This window comes from Cetorhinus maximus, chromosome 15 (assembly GCF_964194155.1).
Source record: "Cetorhinus maximus chromosome 15, sCetMax3.hap1.1, whole genome shotgun sequence".
NCBI lineage: Eukaryota > Metazoa > Chordata > Chondrichthyes > Lamniformes > Cetorhinidae > Cetorhinus > Cetorhinus maximus.
Window position 1 is genome coordinate 49496298 of NC_135893.1, and position 24562 is coordinate 49520859.

At 44.4% G+C, this 24562-nt stretch overlaps 1 protein-coding gene across 1 annotated transcript in view; it reads left to right on the top strand.

Annotated features, from left to right (window-relative positions):
* Nucleotides 1-15866: 15866 nt before the first annotated feature.
* LOC144691151 (uncharacterized) overlaps nucleotides 15867-24562 on the top strand; it is a 369111-nt gene continuing 360415 nt past the window's right edge. The window contains exons 1-4 of the mRNA XM_078559217.1: nucleotides 15867-16100; nucleotides 17081-17131; nucleotides 18706-18866; nucleotides 22553-22623. Of these exons, the coding sequence (XP_078415343.1) occupies nucleotides 16049-16100; nucleotides 17081-17131; nucleotides 18706-18866; nucleotides 22553-22623 (335 nt within the window). The 5' untranslated portion in view covers nucleotides 15867-16048. The remainder of the gene's footprint in view (nucleotides 16101-17080; nucleotides 17132-18705; nucleotides 18867-22552; nucleotides 22624-24562) is intronic.

The following is a 24562-nucleotide window of genomic DNA, read 5'->3' on the forward strand; positions in this document are numbered from 1 at the left end:
TGCTGCCCAGGTCTGTGGGGAGTGTGGACTGTGGACTAATGCTGCCCAGGTCTGTAGGGAGTGTGGGCTGTGGACTATTGCTACCCAGGTCTGTGGGGAGTGTGGACTGTGGACTATTGCTGCCCAGGTCTGTGGGGAGTGTGGACTGTGGACTATTGCTACCCAGGACTGTGGGGAGTGTGGACTGTGGACTATTGCTGCCCAGGACTGTGGGGAGTGTGGACTGTGGACTATTGCTACTCAGGTCTGTGGGGAATGTGGACTGTGGATAATTGCTACCCAGGTCTGTAGGGAGTGTGGGCTGTGGACTATTGCTGCCCAGGTCTGTGGGGAGTGTGGACTGTGGACTATTGCTACCCAGGTCTGTGGGGAGTGTGGACTGTGGACTATTGCTGCCCAGGTCTGTGGGGAGTGTGGACTGTGGACTATTGCTACCCAGGTCTGTGAGGAGTGTGGAACCCGGACCCCTGTGGAACTGCTGCTGCCTTGGGCCGTGGGGAGGCTGGGACTGATTTCTGTCGAGCTCCCTTTGGCTGCTGCATTGTACAACTCTGTCTCCCAGAGAACCTGCTACTGCTTACCTGGAGGGCAGGGGCCTGAAACCTGCCTGGGGCCTGTGGCCTCCATCTCAGACAGAGGGAGAAGTGAGAGCGAAGAGATGAAGGCAGGGAGGGACTGCACTGTAAGACACCCTGTACTGAGGCCACCGCCCCCACCATCTCCCCCAACCTGGTGGCACCCACCCACCCCAACGCCTTCGCTGTCCTTCCTCATGTGCTTCCCCTCCCTTTCTCTGTCTGCCCCTCTTCCGCGGCTACATTTGCAGCAAGGTGTCCCTGGAGAGGGAGCACGTGGTTTCTGCCGGCACCATCGAGGCCTCCCGTGCTCAGTGGGCACTGTGGGGTCTGGGGTGTTTTATTGACACCTTTAGTCACATTTTGATTTAATGTTTGTAAGTTTCCTTTGCATTTTGTCTTTTGTTTTTGCACTTTTCCTTTAAGGGGCTGCCTTTTACTTTGTTCCTGATTTTGTTAATTTAGTTTATTTGTTTTGTAACAAAATAGTTACTTTTACTTAACTTTCCTAACCCTGCTGCTATGTCTTGTTGCTCCCTGGACATCCACAGTGGAGGTGGGGGCAGCCTGCTGACTGCTACGCCCTGTCTGTGATGACTTTCGAGGGCGTCCTGTGGAGGGCCAAGACTTGGAGGGCCCCGGCTTCGGGGTCTTGCTGTGTGGCAGTGGCATCCTCCTCGGCTTGTGGGGCTGGAGCTGCTGTGGTCACAGGAAGAGGGGAGTCAGATTGGCCGGACACTCTCAGAGTCACCTGGATGGATGGGCCCGGAGTGTGCACCTGCTGATCCTTTTCCCTGTGGGTGCCCAAGGGCCCCAGGCTGACTCCTTAAGGAACAGGGGTAGCTGGAGTGAGATTGAGCGAAGTCCTAGACCAAGACCTCCATGGCGGCCGCTATGTTGACCTCGGTGCGTTGCCATGCCAGCGCTATCACCTCAGCCTGAAGGCAGATGGACTCCTCCATCGTGCCTTGCAATCTGAGGAGTCCAGCGGACATCCCTTCCTGATGTTCCCGAGCTTGTCATTGCAGCTCCAGCAACTGTGACATGACCAAGTCCAGAGGCTCATCATCCGACTTGGATTCAGCAGATTTATGGCCTCCAGCCGTCCTCCGAGTGTCGGACACCTGGGAGGTCCCTGCCGCTGCCTGCTGTGGATCAGAAAGTGCGATGTGCTCACCAGATTGTGATCCCGAGGCTATTCTAAAGCTAGGTCCCACAGAAGTGTGTGTCTCTGCGCTGGTGGAGGGTGTGGGTGAGCGCTGCGACGGGACTTTAGGGAGGGTGCCTCCAGATCCCTCTAAAGAGGTTTCTTTAGAGCTTGATTGGAGGCCCTGGGCATGGACTTTGTTGGCTGTTTGGCAGATGTATCTGTGAAAGCAAGGGGAGATAATTAGTGCATGGCAGTGGCCTATGAAACAGGGCACAGCATGGTTGTCTGATGGATGTTGCACTGCTGGATCTTCACTTGGTAGAGCACTGTGGATCTCACCGTCAGCACAGGACCAGTCCAGATCATGGCAGGCCAGCTGGATGGCTCTGTTTTCAAAGTCCATGGGGACCTTGATATCGGGAATTCTGCCACTGGTCTGTGACATCTCTCTTTTGTTGTGTGCATGGATAGAGATGGAGGTAGAGTAAGCAAGACGCCTGCCAGGCCAGATAATAAGTATGCCTGGCCTGTCTGGTTGGTGATTGGTCTTATGGATGGGATGAGGACAATGACGGTGTGTGTGAGAGAGTGAATGGTGGTGTCCCTTGAACTGGCAGTGAGTAACGGCCCTTGTGGATGTGTGATTGGTTTGTGAGTGTGTAAATTGAGAGTGATGAGAAGAGTGACTTACCCTGGTGGAACGGAGGAGATCATTCATCCTCTTGCAGCACTGGGTGGCTGTCCTCTTCTGAAGGACGTTGACGCTGAACACCTCTACCCATCCTGCGACCAGAGCTGGGGTACAGGACATCTCGGTGGGGCTCCACAGCATTCAGCAGTCACTCGAGGAACCCATCGTTGAAGCGGGGAGCTGCAGTCTTTTTTTCTTTGCTGGACATTTCTTCCATGCAGCAGTGGTGAGCACTGAGGTGTGTGCTTGTGGCTGGACTTTAAACATGGCAATCGGCGTGATGTGGCAGTGGGGTGATGGCCGGCGGGTGAATGAAAGCCCACCTGCCATGGAAACGGCATTTTTCCAGGAGAGCATAAATAATGAGGTGGGTTTGGGATGATACAGCATGAAAGCCCACCTTCGCAGTCAGCGGGTAAAGTGCCGTTTTACCCGCCCACTGCCGCACTTGGTGCAAATCTGGGATGTAAGAAAAGAAGCTAAGTTTGAAAAGCTAAATAGGTAAATATGGTTGAAGTTTTAGAATGTGAGGTGTAAAGGGAAAATTTGTATTTTTAGATAAACCAAAGCAATATGAATTTCAAAAGAAGTGGTGAAATGTTACACTTAGCCAGAAGAAGCCAAGCAGCGTGTTTACTTTTCCCAAAGCGTACTGATAAAATTGGTGCTACAAAATACTTTTATTATTAGAAAGGTAAAGTCCAAAGATGTATTGAAACAATCGGATTTACATTAAAAAGGGGGAAACCTGTATAAAGGAGATGAGGTTATGTGTAAGGGAAGGAACTCTAACATCTAACAAGTGTGAAAAGCCTCAAGCCTCTGTGCTCAAATTGCTATCTACAAGAACTGATGTTAAGAAACCTAACTTTGAACATCCCTGTCCAGGGTATTATGTGTTGCTTTGCCTGGGTCTGTTAAAATCTATTTTGCTTTTACTGTTGCCTTAACGGAGGTGTAACTAGATTAATTAGGGAAGCTAGGAGTTATTATAGTAGAAATTTGTAGACGGATGTATGTGTTTAAAGTTATTTCTTTTATTAATACATGTTTAATTTAGTTCTGTAAAAACTCTCAAAGATTCACTGGCTTTATTACTATTGAATTCAAGGCACACATCTCGAAATAAATGTACAAATTGAAAAACAGTTGTGACAATTGTTTCAAGTTTCCCTCTGGGATTTGAGCAGCTCAGCATTACCATCTGCTATGTCATAACAATGGCTAAGGAAGGCTGCACAGAAATCTTAATGTGAGAAATGTGAGAGGCTTCTATGTTCCAGATATAATGTGGTTGGATCAAATAGAACCAAGGTTGTTATATCTTTTTCTCTTCTTTCACGAATGTGAATATCGCTGGCTATGCCAGCATTTATTGCCCATCGCTAATTGCCCTTGAGAAGGTGGTGGTGAGCCATCTTCTGGAACCGCTGCAGTCCATCTTGTGTAGGTACACCCACAGTGCTGTTAGGGAGGGAGTTCCAGGATTTTGACCCAGCGACAGTGAAGGAACGGTAATATATTTCCAAGTCAGAGTGGTGAGTAGCTTGGAGGGGAACTTGCAAGTGGTGGTCTTCCAATGCATCAGCTGCCCTTGTCCTTCTAGGTGGTAGTGGTCGTGGGTTTGGAAGGTGCTGTCTTAGGATCCTTGGTGAGTTCCTGCAGTTCAAGTTGTAGATGGTACACACTATTGCCACTGTGTGTCGGTGGTGGAGGGAGTGAATGTTTAAGCTGGAGAATGGGGTTCTGATCAAGCAGACTACTTTGTCCTGGATGACGTTAAGCTTCTTGAGTTTTACTGGAGTTGCACTCATCCAGGCTAGTAGAGAGTATTCCATCACACTCCTGACTTGTGCCTTGTAGATGGCGGACAAGTTTTGGGGTGTCAGGAGGTGAGTTACTCACCACAGAATTCCCAGCTTCTGACCCGCTCTTGTAGCCGTAGCATTTATATGGCTGGTCCAGTTTACTTTCTGATCAATGGTATCCCCCAGGATGTTGATGGTGTTTTGCTAGATTCAAAATAGCCAATTGGTGAAGCATAGAACTGGAGCCAACCTTTATTCAGTCTAACATTTATCTGCAAAGTGAAACAGTGCAAGCATACACCTCCTAACTCAGTTTCAGTAAGTGTCTCTTTCTCTGTGCTCAAGTGAAACCCCAATTAATACCGCCTACCTGCACAGAATTAAACAAATTGATATACAATTAACAAGGGTGAAATCATCTCCTTGAGCTAATGAATAACTATTCCATGATCTGATATGTGAAGTGAGGTACTGTACTAGAGTAGCTGTTCGGATTTTGTATTTCGTTGTCCCCTGGAAATGATGGATAAAAAAATGGTGGGTTAGCGTTTGGACTCCAGTAAAGTTAGATTCAATCATGGATGGACTGGTCATATGGCAAAGCAGGAAATTTCCTATAGCACTGTATTATCCATTCCCTCTTTATCCACGGGAACACTAAAGTTCCTGTTGTAGGTCTCAATATGCCAGATTTAATCTCTGCCAAGTTTGTATGAACGGCCCAGATCATTATTGGGGCAGGATTTTCAAGCGGGTAGGGAGGCCCCAAAAGCTTGCATGCTTTTTTTTTTAACAGGACCCCTATTTGGAAGCCAGTCAGAACGACAAGCTTGATTCCCTACCTCCCTAAAAGTGCAGAAGAGGCTGCAGCCCAATAAGTTTGTGTGGCTAAGATGGAGGTCGTGAGGGGGGAGTGGATAGAGGCTGGTTTGTAGGGTCAGAGGCTGATGACGGGAGGTGGAGATAGATTGCAGCAGAGTTAGCAGGGTCGGAGGATGGCCAGTGATTGAGCAGTGGGGGACCAATTGTTAGAGAGGCAGGTTTCTGATTGTGTGGGGGTAGGTGTTGATCTCAGTGGAGATCTGATAGATGGGGGAGAGGGGGCGTTTGGTCACTGGGAGGGTCACAGGTTAGCTTGCAGGTGGGGAGCCGGATGAAAGCACTCCTGCTCCTCCAGGCCCACAAGCAGTGCTGGAAAGACACTTCTCCTTCCACGCTGTAGTCCTCACCACTCCTTAGTGCCAGGTTTCCCACGGCCTAGAAAACCCAGTCATCTGGGCTTAAATTTAAAATGAAGACTAAAGCTGAGACCCACATCCTGGGAATGGGTTTTGTTGCCACACCTTCATTCCACCTCTGTTAAAACTGGAAATGGTTGGGATGAGGTCGGTTGAGTTCAGCTTTGAGATGTAAAAAAAAATTAGGTTCCAACTCATCTGTTGTGGGTATTAAAATTCCCCTCAATAGGAGAGCTCAGGATATGAGTAAGAAGATAAATAGGTAAGATTTATAAGTAAAAAACATAAGAACTAGGAGCAGGAGTAGGCAATTCAGCCCCTAGAGCCTGCCCTGCCATTCAATGCGATCGTGGCTGATCTCATTTCGGCCTCAACTCCAATTTCCCGCCCTCTCCCCATAACCTTTCAACCCGTTACGAATTAAAAATCTATCTATCTCCTCCTTAAATTTAGCATTCACTGCACTCTGAGGTAGTGAATTCCACAGATTCACGACCCTTTGAAAAAAGTAATTACTCCTCATTTCTGATTTAAATCTACCACCCCTTAGCCTAAAACTATGGCCTCTTGTTCTAGAATGCCCCACAAGGGGAAACATCCGCTCCACGTCTACTTTGTCTATCCCCTTTAGCATCTTATATACCTCAATTAGATCTCTCATCCTTCTAAACTCTAGCAGTTATAGGCCTAAACTGCTCAATCTCTCCTCATAAGACAAGCCCCGCATCTCTGGAATCAATCTAGTGAACCTCCTCTGAACCGCCTCCAATGCAATTTCATCCTTCCTCAAGTAAAGGGATCAAAACTGTGCACAGTACTCCAGGTGCAGTCTCACCAATGCCTTGTACAGTTGCAACACTTCCCTATTTTTATATTCTATTCCTTTAGCAATAAATGCCAAAATTCCATTTGCCTTCCTTATTACCTGCTGTACCTGCATACTAGCTTTCAGCGATTCATGCACGAGGACACTCAGATCCCTCTGTACTGAAGCATTCTGAAGTTTCTCTCCATTTAAATAATCAGTCGCCTTTTTATTCTTCCGACCAAAATGGATAACCTCATACTTTTCCACGTTAAACTCCTTCTGCCAAATTTTGGCCCATTCACCTAACCTGTCCACATCCATTTGTAAATTTTTTATTTCTTCATTGCAACTTACTTTCCCACCTATTTTGGTGTCATCTGCAAATTTAGCTATAGTACCTTCTATCCCTGAATCCAAGGCCAGGATTTCCCGGTCGGCAAGCAGGGGGCGGGGCCCACTCACCAACCCGTAAAATGATGCGCGGAGACGTCGGGCGGAACTCCTGACATCACCACGCCTCATTTCAATTTTCAGGTCGGTGGGGGCTCAGCCAAATCAGCTGTGCACCCGCCGACCTGTCAATGGCCAATTGAGGCCACTGAGAAAGTAACTAATGTGATTCATGGGTCTGCCTGTCCAACCTTAAGGTTGGCAGGCAGGCCGGGAACCCTGGCGGGCATTGGAAAAAATGGATGAGGTTCATGTAGGTTTTTAAAAATTTAATAAAAGTGTATTTAAAAGTGATGGACATGTCCCAACTCACGTGACAGTGTCACATGAGGGGACATGTCAGGGAAATTTTTTTTTTTATTTTTAAGATTTTTTATTGTGGAGCCGATCTCCCTGAGGCAGCAGTTAGCCTCAGGGAGATGAGTGTGCACTCTGGGCTGAGGGAACCCCCCCCCCCGCCCCACCCGCACAGGGAACGCATAGTGCTTCCTTGCAGATGTCACGTTGGACGGGCTTTAATTGGCCCGCCCACGTAAAATGGCAGCGCGCCCCAATCAGGGGTGCCAATTGGAGGCACGCCTCCACGCGCCCGCTCCTGAACTTCCCCCCTCCCCCCGACAGGGAGAAAATTCCGCCCCAAGTGATTAATATAGATTGTAAATAGTTGGGGCCCAAGGACTGAACCCTGTGGCACCCCACTAGTTACAGGTTGCCATCCAGAAAAAGACCCATTTATCCCAGCTCTCTGCTTTCTGTTGGTTAGCCAATCCTCTATCCAAGCTAATATATTACCCCTAACTCCGCCTGATCTTATCTTGTGTATTAATCTTTTGTGCGGCACCTTATCAAAGGCCTTCAGGAAGTCCAGACATATGACATCTACAGAATCCCCATTATCCACTTTGCCTGTCACATCTTCAAAGAACTCTAGCAAATTAGTCAAACACGATTTACTCTCCGTAAAACCATGCTGACTCTGATGGATTGTATTTTGACTTTCCAAACGCCCCATTACTACTTCCTTAATAGTGGATTCCAACAATTTCCCAGCGATTTACACCTAGAAAAATAGAACAGAACCAAATGAAAGAAATTCCAGTTAGCTGCCAGCCAGTGAAGGAGAGAGGTTGGAAAATGATGGTGTAGTCAACTGTGTCCAAAGGCTGCAGATACATCAAGAAGGATGAGGAGTGATGGCGCATCACAGACCCAGTCAAAGATGTTGTGACGATTTTAATTTCCTTTGGACTCTTTGAATAATTTCCCTCGTATATTCCCATGAAATGGAAAGGTTAAAACTGGAAAGAAATTGAATAAAGGAGCTTAAAACCTATCTATATCTATTATAGCTAAAACATTGTGTTTGTGCACAGTTTCCATCCCATCATTTATATGGCTGGTCCATATAAATTCAGAATGCTTTTCTGTCAATAATTCGAGTAAGTCTTTACAATGGAGATCCTGTTGATGAGCTGAATTTTTGGGCTCTGCCAAGAGCTGGACGGGCTTGAAAATACTGGCACCAGTTGGCATGCAAGTTTCCTGAAGCTGTTTGCAGAGTCAGCCATTTTAGCAGCAGCAGGAAAGGAGTTGGCAGGGTTATGCCTCTCCCTGCCCACCCCACACAGCGGGTAGCTGATTAGGCTCATTAAGAGCCTTGTTAAATTGAATTAAAGTCCACCTCCAGTTTCTTGCATGGCCGGGGCCTATTTAAGTGCCTGGAGGGGGAAAACTGGCAGCAGGCCCATTGGGTGGGGGGGGAAGGGGGAGCGGGGGCGGGTGTAGAGCTCCAGGCTGGTAGGGTGGCCCTTACTGCCCTGCCAGGGTGCAAAAGCATCCACAGGCCACTCTGCAGACAGCACTCCCCAGCCAGCACCACGCCCCACCCAACTCCACAGTGGTGACCTGGCTATAAGAACGATTTTTTAAATTAAGATTTAAGAAAAGTTGGGGAGAGGGCGCCTCCATTTTGAAGTGCCCTCTCTCTTACTTACTTGCTCTCACAGCCAGCTGCTCCTCTAAACCTGGAAGGCTTTGATTGGCCCTTCAGCTTCAAGAGCCTGCCCACCATCCTTAGTTGGACATAGAACCTGTCTCCAAGCCAAAGAAGGAGCCTCTCTAATAAAATCCTAATTAACCACCATTTCCAATCCCAATGCATCCGTCTGGGGGCGGGTTCAGCGCTCAGAAATGATCTCAACCTCTGTTTGAAAGCAAAATACTGCAGATGCTGGAAATCAGAAATATAAACAGAAAATGCTGGAAAACCTCAGCAGGTCTGGCAGCATCGATGGAGAGAGAAAACAGAGTTAATGTTTCAATTCCAATATGAGTTCTGAAGAAGAGTCATATTGGACTCAGAATGTCAACCCTGCTTCTCTCTCCATAGATGCTGCCAGACCTGCTGTGCTTTTCCAACACTTTCTGTTTATATTCCTGACTCTTGTTTCCTGTTCCCCTGTAATGACTCAATGGAACGGACAAGTTTCAACAAGAAACAGATAAACTTTATTACAGAGAGTTTCAAGTGCTACATGCTCGATCAGGACTCTCGTCAGGAAGCCCCACCCCCCAGATTGTCCACACTTAAGGTTCATTGGTCAGAGCCTCCCAGAGCATCACGTGATCCCTGATAGACAGCATGAGAGGCTATACCTTCAGTAACTACATTTCCTCCCCCTTTAGTTTTTTACAATTTCTATTTGCAGGGAAACATTTGAATATCCAACAACATATACATATATACAACTTCAGGTGATTAAAGATCACGTCTCTGAGGTGCTCTCATTATGTGGCTAGAGCAGCGTAGCTCTACCACTTGAGGTTCCTCAACAGGATTGACAGGATCTGGAATTGCAGCATGAGACACATCATTAGAAAGTGGCAGTTCTGGGTTTGGTAACTCTACAGAGACATCAGGCATGTCTATTCTAGGGTGATCTGTCACCTCAGGAATTGACAGTTTGATGTTAATCACAGGCAGAATAGTTGGTTGTTGGAATGTCTCTCTAGCACGAATGCGATCTATGTGCTTACCAATGATTCTATCTTCCATTTGTACTTGGAAAAATAATGGACCAGTCTCTGAGACAATGGTTCCAGGAACCGAACAAGGTCCGCTTCCGAAATTTTGCATGAATACAGTATCACCTACACTGTGCGAGCTTTGCTATGTATATTGTGATTCAATTTTTGATTACTCTGATTCTGCTTATCTTCCCCACTAAATCTGGAAACACCAGGCTTAACCGTGTACCTAGGCAGCATTTCATCAATAATTCGGACAGTGCTGAATGTGGTGTTGTATGATAACTGAGAAGAAAGCGGGAAAGTCAAGATTCTAGAGTACTTTCTGATAACCTTTCACACAACTTCTTGATAATTGCACTCGATGTTAGCAATTTGACTTCATATGCATCCATCCATTTAGAATGTGCATCTACAATCAACAAAAACATGGTACCTAAGAATGGTCCTAGATAATCGATATGTAGCCTAACTCAGAGTCGACCAGGCCACTTCCGCAGATGCAGTGGAGCTGAAACAGGCAACTTCTGTTGTTGCTGACACTGGAGACAGTGCTTGACCATGCTTTCAATGTCACTGTCAATGCCTGGCCACCCGACATAGCTTTGCACAAGCATCTTCATCTATGATATGCCTGCATGTGCACTGTGAAGCTCTGTCAGGAGTGGTTCTCTACCTTGTAATGGGACGACAATTCTTGATCTCCACAACAAAATTCCAACTTGACAGCTTAGCTCTGTGTTTCTGGCATAGAATGGTCTTAAATCTTCAGATACAGGCGAATTTGGCCATCCTTGCAAAACAAAGTCACTGATTTTCGACAACATTGGATCTCTGTTCGTCCAATTTCTAATTTGATTCACACAGGTGAAGAATCCAAGAAATTCAGTACAACCACAACTCATTGTGGAATAGGAGCATGTACAATGCTATCTGGTAATGGGAGACGACTGAGTGTGTCCACATTTGCAATGTGTAAGCCAGGACGGTACATAAAAGTATACTCATATACAGATAATATCAAAGCCCATCATTATATTCTTGCTGATGCTATTGGCAGAATAGCCTTATCCTCACTGAATAACCTCATTAATGGTTTATGGTACGACACAATGGTGAAATGTCGTCCATGCAGGTACTGGTGGAATTTCTTCACTCTGAATACCACCGATAAACCTTCCTTTTCTAGTTGGGAATAAGCCTTCTCAGTTGTGGAGAGGGTTCTCGAGACATAGCCCATGGGCCTTTCTGATCCATTTTCCATTCTATGTGATAACACAGCTTCTACACCATAAGGAGAGGCATCACATGTTAACACCAACTCTTTCGATGGGTCGTAGTGTACCAATAAACACAACAAATGTAACAGTTTCTTTACTTTCACAAAGGCTCTTCCAGTTGTGAATGTCATGACCAATGGTGATTCTTTTTTAACAACAAGTCTAATGATGCTAATAAAGTTGATGAGTTAGGCAAGAAGCGGCTACAGTAGTTGATCATACCCGGGAAGGACTTCAGTTCTGTTACATTGGATGTTGATGGTGCAACTTTTATTGCCCAAACTTTCTCTTCTACCAGATGCAAACCTATGGCTTCCACCCTGTCACCCAGGTGAGTAACTTCTCATAAAAACAAAAAGCTAAAAGCTACTGCGGATGCTGGAAATCCAAAAGAGTAACTTCTCATGCTTGAAATGTGCATTTTTCTTTCTTTAAGCGTACTCCGGCTTCCATGAACCTTCTTAGCATCTCCTCCAGGTTGGCCAAGTGTTTGGTCTTGGTTGGCCCTGTGATCAAAACATCATCTAGGTATACTCCCACTCGGGGATGTCCTTGCAAAAGACTCTCCATTGTTCTCTGGAAGATAGCGCCTGCAGACGACACTCCAAAGGGTAGGCGAGTGCACTGATAAAGACCCTTGTGTGTGTTAATAGTCACATATTCTCTCAATGTGCTATCCAGTTCTAAATGTTGATAGGCGGGGCTCATATCAAATTTTGTATAGGACTTGCTTCCAGCCAGCTTTGTATATAAGTCATCTATCCTTTGGAATGGGGTACTTGTCTAGTTTTGTCTTATTATGGTCAATTTATGGTTCCCACAAATGCATATGGTTTGGTCAGGCTTAACCACTGGAATAATGTGTACTGTCCATTCCGAGAATTGGACTGTTTGGATAATGCCCAGCTTTTCTAAATGGCACTGTTTCTTCTCCTTCAATGCATAAGGCACAGGTCTGGTCTTAAAGAAATGTAGTGTCGCCTGAGGATCCAATATATCTTGGCCTGCACGTTTTTTAATTTCCCTAATTCATAGCAAAATAGCATGTCGTATTTCCTTAGCAGTTCAGGAACTCCTCCTGTTTTCAGGTGAAATATCTCAGGCTCGGCCTAAAAGACTGGGTCCTTGTCCTTTCACTATTATCACAGGTAGCTGGGCTATCTGTTACCTTTAAGACACTGGTATTGTGGCGATGTCCTTTACCTGAATAGATTCTCCAGGGTATGTCTTTAATTTAGTGGTTGTCTGCTCCAGGTTTATTGGCTGTCTACCTTCATTAATGTATTTGAAAGTGTGCTCTCCCACCGCTGTAGTTGAGGCACTTGTATCTACCTCCATTATTAGTGGCTTCTCATTAACTTGGAATGTGACAGTGATAGGTTCGGTTTTCACAGCGGTGATGTTATACAGGGAATAAATGTCGGTGTTGGCAGCTTCAGGTTCTGCTGTATTTTTTAATTCAATCATGTTGGTTTGCTGCTTTATGGATGGTTTTGACTTTGCCCTGCCTTGCCACACTACATGACCTTTCTTATGGCAGTAATGGGGCATTCTGCCTCCTTGAATTTACAGGTGTCCAGTCTGTGGTCACCTCCACATTTATAACAACTTAATCTTGGAGTTGTTGCTGAAATGTTCCTACTCGGTCTTTTCATGGTTCTAGCAACGGACATTGCCTCTCGCTTCACTGCTGTGTGTCTAGTTTTCGCGCCACGCCCGGCGGCAGCTTCCCGCCCCACATGAAGAACAGCGCCATGTTGTATGTGTTGCAAAGCCTGTAAATCTCTCACAGCACTTTCCATGGTGACCCCTGATGGACAGCAGGAGAGGCTATACCTTCAGGGACTACACCCCCTGCCCTGCTCCATCACCGCGCCCCCACCGCCTCCCTCAACCACCCTATGGAAAATCCAGCCACTACCTCTGGCAATGTTGGGCTGTAACAATTCAGGCCTCCAGCCAGTGGATGGTGCTGTGGCAGCTAATTGGTCCATCTCCCAGTAGCTCAGATTCTCCTCTCCCCTGTCCCTGTCTCTTCTGGAGTGCTCCATTTCTGAAATTAATTTTGTCAATGATTTTTAATATTGTTTATCTATATTTTTCTCCTTTATCTTATCCTATTAATGTTTACCTGGGACTCTAATCTTCATCTGCATTTGTCCTTCAAATGGTAAGGGCAATGTTACCCGATGCTGCTTAAAAAGAGAATGATATTTAGTTTGAATTTTGTTGATGGAAAGAGTTGAGCAGGTGCTTCTAATAAACTGGCTATTGGGGCACGGGCATATCATTGGGTCAACTGATTTTAGAACTTTTCTGATGAAAGGTCATCGACCTGAAACTTTAACTCTGCTTCTCTCTCTAGAGGCACTACTTAACCTGCTGAGTATTTCCAGCATTTTCAGCCATTATTTCAGATTTCCAGGATCTGAAGTATTTTGATATTATTTTAGCGTGCTGGTGTATATTTCTATTTATCCTAATCTCTATCTGTACCAGTCTGAAGATTCAATGGTGCTCTAGAGATGTGTATCTAAGGTCTAAAATTTCAACTTAAATTGTGCCCTTTATTCATTTCACAAGTCTGTTCATTAAAACACTCTTGAGAAAGACTACGCCATCTTCAGTAAGGTTTCATTTTTTTTTCAAAGAAAAGTACAGCACAGGAACAGGTCCTTCGGCCCTCCAAGCCTGCGCCGATCATATTGCCCGTCAAACTAAAACATTTTGCACTTCCGGGGTCCGTATCCCTCTATTCCCATCCTATTCATGTATTTGCCAAGCTGCCTCTTAAACACCACTATCGTACCTGCTTCCACCACCTCCTCTGGCAGCGAATTCCAGATTATTGCTTTTATCCAGATTAGGATAAATAGAAATGTACATGATCATCATAATTACTAGTGGGAGAAAAATATTCAAGAGGAGTTGTTACAAAATGGAGGGAAAACCTTTGTGAATGTAAGATAGAAGAAAAAGGGAAAATGTTGGGAAGTTGATTTTAATTCCCAGTGAAGGCTGGCGTGATTCTGACATGCACTCACAGGCCCAGATTTCAGGCCTAGGGTATTTTAACTCCCAAAGCCTTGTCTGTATATTGTCGGTCTGCTGTCCACTCAAAATGGGTGAGAAAATGGGCTGAAGACGGCAAGCAGGCAAGTTTGGGCGGTCAAATGGCACTGGCCAGGAGCAATGGAAAGCTCAATCACAAGCAGTTAAGTGGCAGGATGGGGATTTTGGGCCCTTTATTCTGAACTCCTCCAGCAGGGGAAATAGATTCTCTCTATTAACTCCTTAAATAACCTTAAACGCCTACATTAGATCACTTTCTATACTCAAGGGAACATAAACTTAGCCTAGAAAACATGTCTTCCCAATTTAATCCTTTTAGTCCCTGTATCATTCTGGTGAATCTGCACTCCACCCCCTCCAAGCTCAATATATGATTCCTGATGTGTTGTGCAACAGAACGCTACATGCTTAAAAGTTTTCCGCCCTGTTCACACTGGACAGGTCTGGTTAAGACTCTTCCCAAAGGAATTTCATGTTTTGAATAGTCTGCTGCCTAGTAGGTGTACAAAAACATTCAACGCTACAATAATTGATACATGAATTGAGTGACAAAGAGAGAAACAGGGACCAGTTTATAACAGGGAAGAGGAAGGAGAGACTTGCTGGTTTTTTATATCTAGATGACTAGAATATAAGAGGGTAGAAGTTCCCCTCCAAGCCACATACCATCCTGACTTGGAACCTCACTGTCGCTGGGTCAAAATCCTGGAACTCCCTTCCTTACAGCACTGTGGGTGTACCTACATCACATGGACTGCAGAGGTTCAAGAAGGCAGCTCACCACCACCTTCTCAAGGGCAATTAGGGATGGGCAACAAATGTTGGCCTAGCCAACGACACCCGCATCCCATGAACAAATATTTAAAAAGCCATGTTTCAGCTATACAAAGCCTTGGGTAGACCACACCTTGGAGTTACTGGGAGCAGTTCTGGGCACCCACCTTGGGAATGATATATTGGTTTCGGAGGGAGTGCGGTGTAGATTTATCAGAATGATATTCAGACTCCAAGGGTTAAATTATGAGGAGATTACAGAAACTGGGGTGGTATTCCCTGGAATTTATAAGGTTAAGGGGTGATTTGGTTGAAGTTTTTAACATAGTAAGGTGAACAAGTAGAGAAACTCTTTCCACTGGTTGGAAAATCTAAGTATAGATTAAGAATTAGAACCAGACCTTTCAGGAGTGAAATTAGAAAACATTTCTACACGTACAGGGTGATGCAGTTTGGAAATCTCTTCCTCAAATAGCAGTTGATGCTGAGATTGATAGATTTTTCTTAAGGGATATGGGGAAAGGTGTTGGAGTTAGATCACAGAGCAGCCATGATCTCACTGTGTGGCAGGAGAAGCTTGATGAGCTGAATGGTCTTTTCCTGGTCCTTTAAGGAAAAAAAACACTACACTAGAAATAATCTAACATTCTTGACACAGATTCAGTCTACAGGAAGCTGGTGTGATACTTATACCGAGAACTACTCTGAAAGAAGACAGGCCCTATGTTTAAAAAAAACTTTAGCAAAAAGGGAGATTTAACAAACTGCAACAGTAAGTCAGAATGAACCTTTCAGTCTAAGTATAGATCAATTTATATTATTAGTTTTAAAGGAACTCTGCTGTTTGTGTTCTTATCATTTTCCTGTGCTTTTTAAAAAAAGATAATTTGATGTGTTTTTTTTTTGTGATATTGCCCGACTGGGTATTTTCCTGCTGGATGTTAACTTTTCTTAACCAATCAGAATATTAACCAACCTACAGAGCGCCCAGGATTGGCCGAAAGTTTTCAGCGGCTTCCCCCACAACCCCGCCTGGGCGAAGGAGTCAAATATCCCGGTCTGGTCGCGGTGAAGAGCTCCTTTCACAGCCTCAGAAAGCAGCTTCCTGCTGCCCGGGAACTGGTGCTGTTCTGCTGAACGTTGGGCTCTCCCAGGAGATTGATCTTGTGACAATTATGAGGCTGCAGGCGGTTCTCTGTCTCTGGGCGGCTGTCAGCTGCTTTGCAAGTAAGTTTACATGTGCGTCGCTGGAGATTGATGTCGCTGGGGGTGGAGGGGGAAGAATATGCCCACCCTGTGAATATACCGAATCTTTATTAGTCGATGTTCTCTCCAGTCCAGCATTTATTTAATTGCTGGATGGACTGCAGTTCAGTGCGAGCAGATTTAACAAAAACAATCTAATGAGATTACTGAATAAATGAAGAGAATCCCGCAGTGCTTGTGTTTGCTTGACTTGTAGAAACTTCGCTGTAAACTCTGACCAAGTGTGTGTGTGTGTGTAGCGATTTAGGTAATTTTGAATTACTAATTCACTGCAACAGTTGTGTTTTTGTGTTTAATTGTAATAGCGGCGCAGACACTGGCGTGATCCAGGATAGGAACAGCATTTGAAAAGGAATTTTATAAAAATATATAATGAACCTCCCCCTCCAGTGAAACAGTTGGGAGTTAATATCCAGCCCGGGCTCTGGGAACTCCAGCAACACCCTCTCCAATTCGATTCTGCATCCGATCTAAATGACCAAGCTGTTAGGCTGGGAATGATACTGTCGGGGATGAAGTGATGCCTTGTTCCTCTGATACCCAAAGCAAGTTGGCACTGTCTCACTCAGCAGGAGGAGGCGGGCTAACTCAATTGGGCATGGGGCGGGTTGCATTAATCGTACCGAATGGTTGTTCAGAGGAAAGGGGAGGCTGGCTTCTCTCGGCCCTGGCTGCGTGGCCTCTCGGCCCCTCTTCAAACCACAGACCGCCCCATCCCCAAAACTTTAAGGGTGGAACATTTGCACCGAGCTCTTCTGTCATTCGCACTCACCGGCTCAAATAGTTCAAGTGTACTCTGTAAAATGATGGGTCGAGTTTAAGCCTTATTGCACAGTCCCTTACTCAGTCTTAGTAGATTCCTCGACTCTTAAAACACGCCAGTTGCCACGGGCTTCATTAAGTTGATTTATGTCTGTCTGTGTCTGTCTTTTCCTCTCCAGGAAACTTGGCGAAACCTCGGCCAGGTAATCTCTGTGTGGCTATTTGCACGGGTAAGCACCAATTATATTAATCTGTGCATGAATCGGGCAATCCTGTCGGAACTAACTGGCGACCCGTCTGTGGAGCAACTTTAATCATTGTTGAGGGATGGGTGCTATTTAGACACTCTCATTCATCCCTGTAATATAATGTCCAGTGCTGCGGGTCGACTGTGCTGATGGTCACTGGGATTCGGAGCAGTTACCCTGCACATCATTGGAAGTGTAACGCCACTACTGACAAATGTTTAAAAATTGCTGGATAACGCCAGTTTTATTCCCCCCGCCCCCTCCAACCATGTGACAGGCTCAGCTCTGTCCACCCGTACAAACCAGCAGTGTGGTTTCTGCATTACAGAATGGAAGCTCCTCGGCCAAAAAATTAGTCACTGTATAACCGCCTGGGCACAATAATTTTACTGTTGTTAGAATTCAGCGCTGCCGGTGCAAACAGATTGAATTCAGAGCAGCAAGACGTACTGCTTTCCAAAGGGAAAAGGGATTCCTTAGTGTAAATAGGCGTCAGCTTGTACTTATCCTCAATTATCATTCATCATCATCATTATCATCACCACTTCAGTCTGTACTGCCCTTTCCTCTCAGGCCCAGTGATGTTATGTATAATGTTACAGATTGCTTGACCTGAAATATATGGACTAACATCTCTTATCATACTTGTGCCATTTTTAAGCCCTCCTACGATGTCCTGATTTAGGACTATGACTGAAAAAAATCTTGCACTTAACTTAAAAATAGAGCCTCAAGAAAAAGCATGCCAGAAATCACTGCTGTCAATGTTAGTGGACACAGACACACATCAATTAAAATACTGGGAGTGTTAAACAATCTAAACTGAATGCAATAAATTTCCAGTAAAACAGGAGGCCCAGCAATCCATATTTGTTCACTAGGAATGCCAGAAGTAACTCCAGTACTGGACAAACAGTTTTTGTTTGGGATAGAGAGCAAATGTAAAATTTAATTGGTGCTTAAATTACTTAGAATCCTATAGATTTATAGAAGGTTTTCTTTCTGAAATAGAATAGCCCTAACAAATAGTCCAGCTCAGAGGACACACATCAAGAAATCACACTGGAATCAGCCTCATCTGTCCTTTCTCATTGCCCACTCTGCTCGTACTCAATGTAGCTTTGAACGTGAGGATTGTGGCTTTCAAAAAAATTTGGCTGTCACCTTACAGCTCACTTCGTTGCTATCTATTTCTCATTTTCACTTGCATTCTGTCAGCAGGTTTATAATCTAACATTGTTTAGTGATCTGCCTACAAAACACTGCAGCAAATAAACCAACCCAGGTTTGGCCAATAGTCTGTATTCTGTAAAATACTGGATGTGTGTCTTCATCCACTAATATTGGCAGCAGTCATTTCTGGCATGCTTTTTCCTGACACTCTTTGTGAAGATAAGTGCAAGAGGGCTTGGTTATTCAAAAATATTTTATTAGTCATAGTCCTCGGTCAAAAAAAAATCAAGCAAATGTAAATGCATTGCTTATGTTTCATCTATTATTCTGTTATTCAACATTTAGTCTATCACTGTAAAATTAACATTTTGTTATTCCATTAGGTACCAATCAACTGAATTACCAGAAAGGTTTCAGATATACCTACAAGTACACAACTGCCACAAACAGCTTCTTGCAGGGCAGTTCACATGAGAGCAGTGGAGTAGCAATAGAATGTTTAGTGAATATTGATGTTCTTGACAAGTGTCACCATATCCTAACGGTAGGTATCCATATTGTTTTTACTGTTTCTAATTTCTTCAGGTATAATGCAATGCTGGCAGATGATATTCTGCATGACTGGGAATGCAGTAGCTGTGTTTTGACGATCCATAGGTGGCTGTGATTTAGCTCGTGTCCAGATTTCCGTAATACTGTTGATTGACTTAAATGTGGAACCTAAGTTAAATTGGTCAGCGAACCTGAACCAGTTTTTAGTGGCTGCCTAACCTGCATGTGGATTGTCATCTCACAGATTTGTTTTATTTATTTTCTCATCAATAACTTTTCTATTGCCTGTATTGCATGACAGCAAATGAGAAATGTGCAGGGTTATGGGGAAAGTGCAGGTGAGTCAGGCTGATTGGATTGTTCTTCAGAGAGCACCGACTTAGTGGGCCGAATGACCCCTTTGTGTGCTGAATGGTCCTATGGTGCATACATTTTCTTTACAACTCTGCAGCCTTTCCTTTTTTTCCTTTATGGGGTTCAAAGAAGGCCTCCTTCTCTAACCTGCGATTCACAATGTAAGGCTGGCAGCCCAGTGAGCTGAGGTGGAGCAACCTCCAGAAGGAGGCCAGTGGGCCCCCTGATCGAATCATCAGGGCTAGGGAAGTTGCCAGAACCTCAAGATAAGTACTTGTATTACAGTTTTTAAACATTAGGCTCCTTGTGACAATGTGATCTTGTATAATCTGTCCTAGATGTGCAGGAGCAAAGTTCAGTCTGCTGCTTTTCAAATTATACTGAGGACCTCAAACGTTTATCCAATATCCTGTGGAAGCATATAGAACCACCTTAAGAGCCACTGATGTCAGCAAGATTCCTTAGTGGTTTTCAGTCTCACTAGGATTCCTCTCGTGTGGGTCAATATCGCAACCTGCAGACCAACAATTCTTCGCTATAGCTTATTGAGTTATTTGTCAATTCTGTATAATGTTCTCTTTTGACCCAAAAATGTGTCATGGGATTGTTGCTGACCACAGCGCTTCTTAGTCATTGGCACGAGGCCAGATAAATCCTTTTGGCAATGGCTATTGACTGACTTCAGGCAATGGTGGGGGGAAGGATCAGTTTAAAATGGATATTTATAATTGCATGCCTTTGCAGAGGAATGCAACTATTGATCCCACTTAATCTCCCTAATGATCCTCCTGGCTTCATGATATGTTGCCACAAAACTTTATATTTGCAGCCATCTGCTCTATCTTCACAGCTCTCCTTCCCCATGCACTTATCTTAAGACCCTGCTTAATGAGTGATTGGCTAGCAGGATCCAGCTTTAGTTTATATAACATTTTGAATAATGAGGCAGGAAAATCATTGAGCTCATCATCTGTACCATGTTTGCCAAATCATCTACCCAGCCTCTGTTTGTCAATATCCTTCTTTTAAATGAGCTTTTGGGCTCAATCACCCATAACGAGAGGTCATCGGGGCCTAAAAGTGACAGTTGTCATTCTCTTGTGAGGCTAACATCTTGCCCCAAACTGCTAAAAGCTGCTCTTTTGTCAAAGGAAGCTAGCCTGTGAGTGATCCAAAATTCTCCAGCATTGTTGAATAATGCAATTGAGAAAATAAAGGGTGTTTAATGTATCTGAGCCAAAAGGTTATCATTTAATCCTGATTACATTTTACACACTTTTGAAATGTTGCAAGTTTTTAACCTCACCTGATATGTCTGAATTACATTTTGGAAACCGTTGCCAGCCATCCTTATTGTATGTACAGCACAGGAGTGATTGTATGTAATTGAATAAGCTACATTCTTATCTCTGTAGATGAGGATGATCAATGATAAAATAAGGTTCAATTCAATGCAGTTGCTTATCAATAATCAGTACTACCTGCTGAATAAAACATTAATTCCCTACTCTTTCATTTTTAAAGCAAGCTGCAAATTGATTGTATGTGGTACACTGAAATTATCTTTTCTACGTCATATGCATCTGATGGGGTTTCATTTGCTCTTTTTTTGTCTTGCTGTCATTTTGTTTCTATTTCAATTCTTACTAGATCCCAGCTCCTTTTTAATCCCTGGGTCACCTTTTGTTATCTGTTTCCACCTGTCAATCTAGCATTGCACAATATTTTTATTTTCCTGTCACACCAACCTGATGAAAGATATTTAAAGCTGTTACAAAACTGATTTTATTGGGATTTTTGATTCCAGTAGCAATGCCACAAAAATGATTGACTTATCCCTAAACAAAAGCAAAATACTGTGGATGCTGGAAACCTGAAATAAGAACAAAAAGGGCTGGAAAAACTCAGCAGATCTGGCAGCGCCTGTGGCGAGAGAAACCGGGTTAATGTTTCGAGTCCAATGTGAGTCTTCTGAAGAAGAGAACTTGTGATCCTTTTAGTTTTAGGTTTTCAGCCGTATAGTTAAATACGGTCACCTTTCTGAGAGACACAGGAAGAGCCAGGATTAGGAGAGGTTTTCTTTTTCAACAATGTTTCTGAAAACCCTTGTTGGACATAATCCATGGGCCTCTGGTGTTACTCATGAGGTTGTGGTGGAAGAATTAATCCAGGCTGGTCTTTTGGTTCAAGCTGGTTTACTTTCAAGACAACTCCCCAGAGCTACTGACTTCCAAGTAGCTACCACACAGTGTTCCAGCTTTTTATTCTATTTAGATGGGATAATCAATGTCCATCACCTGTTTAACTACTAATTGTCTTTAACAAGGTGATTGCCATGCAGTGTGATTATTCATACATTGACATCTGGCACCTCATCCAAGTACATACAACACAGTACCATGTAAAACACATGTAAAGATTAAAGTTTTAAGTTTTAAAGTTTAAATAAATTTGTGTGGTATGCTTTCAAACTGAAATCCTCAGTTATTGAATGTTGCAGTTATCAACAGTTACTTTGCTTGGTGTTGAGATTGCAAAGAGATACTTGGTGCAAATGCAATGATAGTGGCAGAGCTGGGGAGATTGTAAGGGGAGTAACTGTTGGATTGAAAGGAGTGTATGGTGCAGGAGTGTATGAGAATGCATGAGTCACTGGAAATTAAAATCAGATAGCTACTCTGATCAGGTTAATTTTCCATTGGATGAGTTAGCTTAAAATTACCCCTGAAGTGAATCCGTTACCTCATTACAGAAGCCTTCAGTCATGGTTTAAATATCTTGCCCCTAGGCTAGTCCAATGGCTTTGTCGGTTTAGCTGAATAAGTCAATCATTCCTTGAATCTTGATCTCTCTTTTATTGATGGTTTAGGCACAGCTATTGGCCTCAGCATTGGGGTCAAGGAGAGGATGAATAGACCAAGTGTTGCTCTGCTGATCACTAGTCAGCAACTCTGGCTGGCCAAGATTTGGATTGGACTTGGCTGGGATGCTCTCAATGCTACAGTATTCCAATGGTACATGTGAACAAAGTTTACATTGAATTAGTGGTTGCTTGAATGAGGTACCCAGAGGCCCATGGAATTGTGTCCAAGGGTTTTCAGAAACAAGAAAGAAAAAGAAAGCTCCTCCTAAGCCTGGCTCTTCCCCTGCCTCTCTGAGAAAGGTGACCCCTTATCACCATCAAACCCTAAGGGTGTGTTTACCTCTTTAGGGCTGAAGAACTAAAAGTGATGGCAAGAAATGGTATCCAATTTCTCAAACGAACAGATGTGAAGAGTTGACTATTAAATATTGTAATTCTAAATGGTCAATTTATGCTTTCAGCTCAGAAATACACAGATTAAAGGATCAATGTCAAATGAGGTGGAACTTCTCCCAGGTCAGGAGAGGCTAAGGTACTGTTTAAAAATGTTTTAATGAACTTAAATTCAATTTTGATTGTTACTTAATCTCTTGAACAGCTAGTTACAGGGCTGCTATGCTAAGCGATAGGGGCTCTTTTCATTCTGAAGATAAGGATAAATTCTCTGTTCCTGAGTTCCGAGCATGAAGCTGCACTCAGAAAGGGGAATGCGTCAGAGAACTAAGGCTATTGTGTTGTCCTACCTCTGATCTTCACTCCTTTAATATTCACTTCTGAGAGTGCATGGCAGCAGAATTTTCTTTCAATACAATGCACCCAGAAATAAATTATTTTGTCTCTTGCATTCCAAGACAAACAGCCACAAACCATGTGCTGGATAGAGTTGACACTGTGACTTACTGATTGTCAAAGGAGAGGTCTGTTGCTATTTCTATATACACATCAATGGTCCAAGAATCTCTTGAGGCTAAGAAAGGTCAATTCCAGCTATAGTGAACAAAACCATGTTATATCAGTTCTTGCAGCAGTTGTCGCAGCAGTCCTCCAAAGTGTGTGTTTTTTTAATATTCATTCATGGGATGTGGGCATTGCTGGCTAAGCCAGCACTTATTGTCCATCCCTAATTTCTCTTGAAGGTGGTGGTGAGCTGCCGCCTTGAACAACTACAGTTCACATGGTGTAGGTACACCCACAGTGCTGTTAGGGAGGGAGCTCCAGGATTTTGACCCAGCGACAGTGAAGGAACGTCGATATATTTCCAAGCCAGGATGGTGAGTGACCTGGAGGGGAACTTCCAGGTGGTGGTGTTCCCATGTGTCTGCTGCCCTTGTCCTTCTAGATGGTAGTGGTCATGGGTTTGGAAGGTGCTGCCTAAGGAGCCTTGGTGAGTTCCTGCAGTGCATCTCGTAGATGGCACACACTGCTGTCACTGTGCGTTGGTGGTGGTGGGAGTGAATATTTGTGGAAGGGGTGCCAATCAAGTGGGCTGCTTTATCCTGGATGGTGTTAAACTTCTGGTATGTTGTTGGAGCTGCACTCATCCAGGCAAGCGGAGAGTATTCCATCACACTCCTGACTTGCGCCTTGTAGATGGTGGACAGGCTTTGGTAAATCAGCAGGTGTTACTTGCTGCAGGGTTCCTAAACTCTGACCTGCTCTTGTAGTCACAGTAGTCATATGGCTAGTCCAGTTCAATTTCTGGTCAATGGTAACCCCCCAGGATGTTGGTGGTGGGGGATTTGGCGATGGTAATACCACTGAATGTCAAGGGGCGATGTTTAGATTCTCTCTTGTTGGAGATGGTCATTGCCTGATACTTGTGTGGCATGAGTGTTACTTGCTACTTGTCAGCCCAAGCCTGGATATTGTCCAGGTCTTGCTGCATTTGGACATGGACTGTTTCAGTATCTGAAGTTGTGAATGGTGCTGAACGTTGTGCAACCATCAGTGAACATCCCCACTCCTGACCTTATGATGGAAGGAAGGTCATTGATGAAGTAGCTGAAGATGTTTTGGCCTCAGACACTACCGTGAGGAACTCCTGCAGTGATGTCCTGGAGCGGAGATGATTGACCTCCAACAACCACAGCTGTCTTCCTTTTGTGTTTAGTATGACTCCAATCAGCAGAGAGATTTCCTTTGATTCCCATTAACTCGATTTTTGTTAGGGCTCCTTGGTGCTACACTTGGTCAAATACTGCCTTGATGTCAAGGGCAGTCACTCACCTCACCACTGGAGTTCAGCACTTTTGGCCATGTTTGAACCAATGCTGTAATGAGCTCAGGAGCTGAGTGGCCATGGCGGAACCCAAACTGAGTGTCAGTGAGCAGGTTATTGCTAAGCAAGTGCTGCTTGATAGCACTGTTGATGACGCCTTCCATTATTTTACTGATGATGGAGAGTAGATTGATTGGGGAGGTAATTGGCCAGGTTGGATTTGTCCTGCTCTTTGTGTACGGGACATACCTGG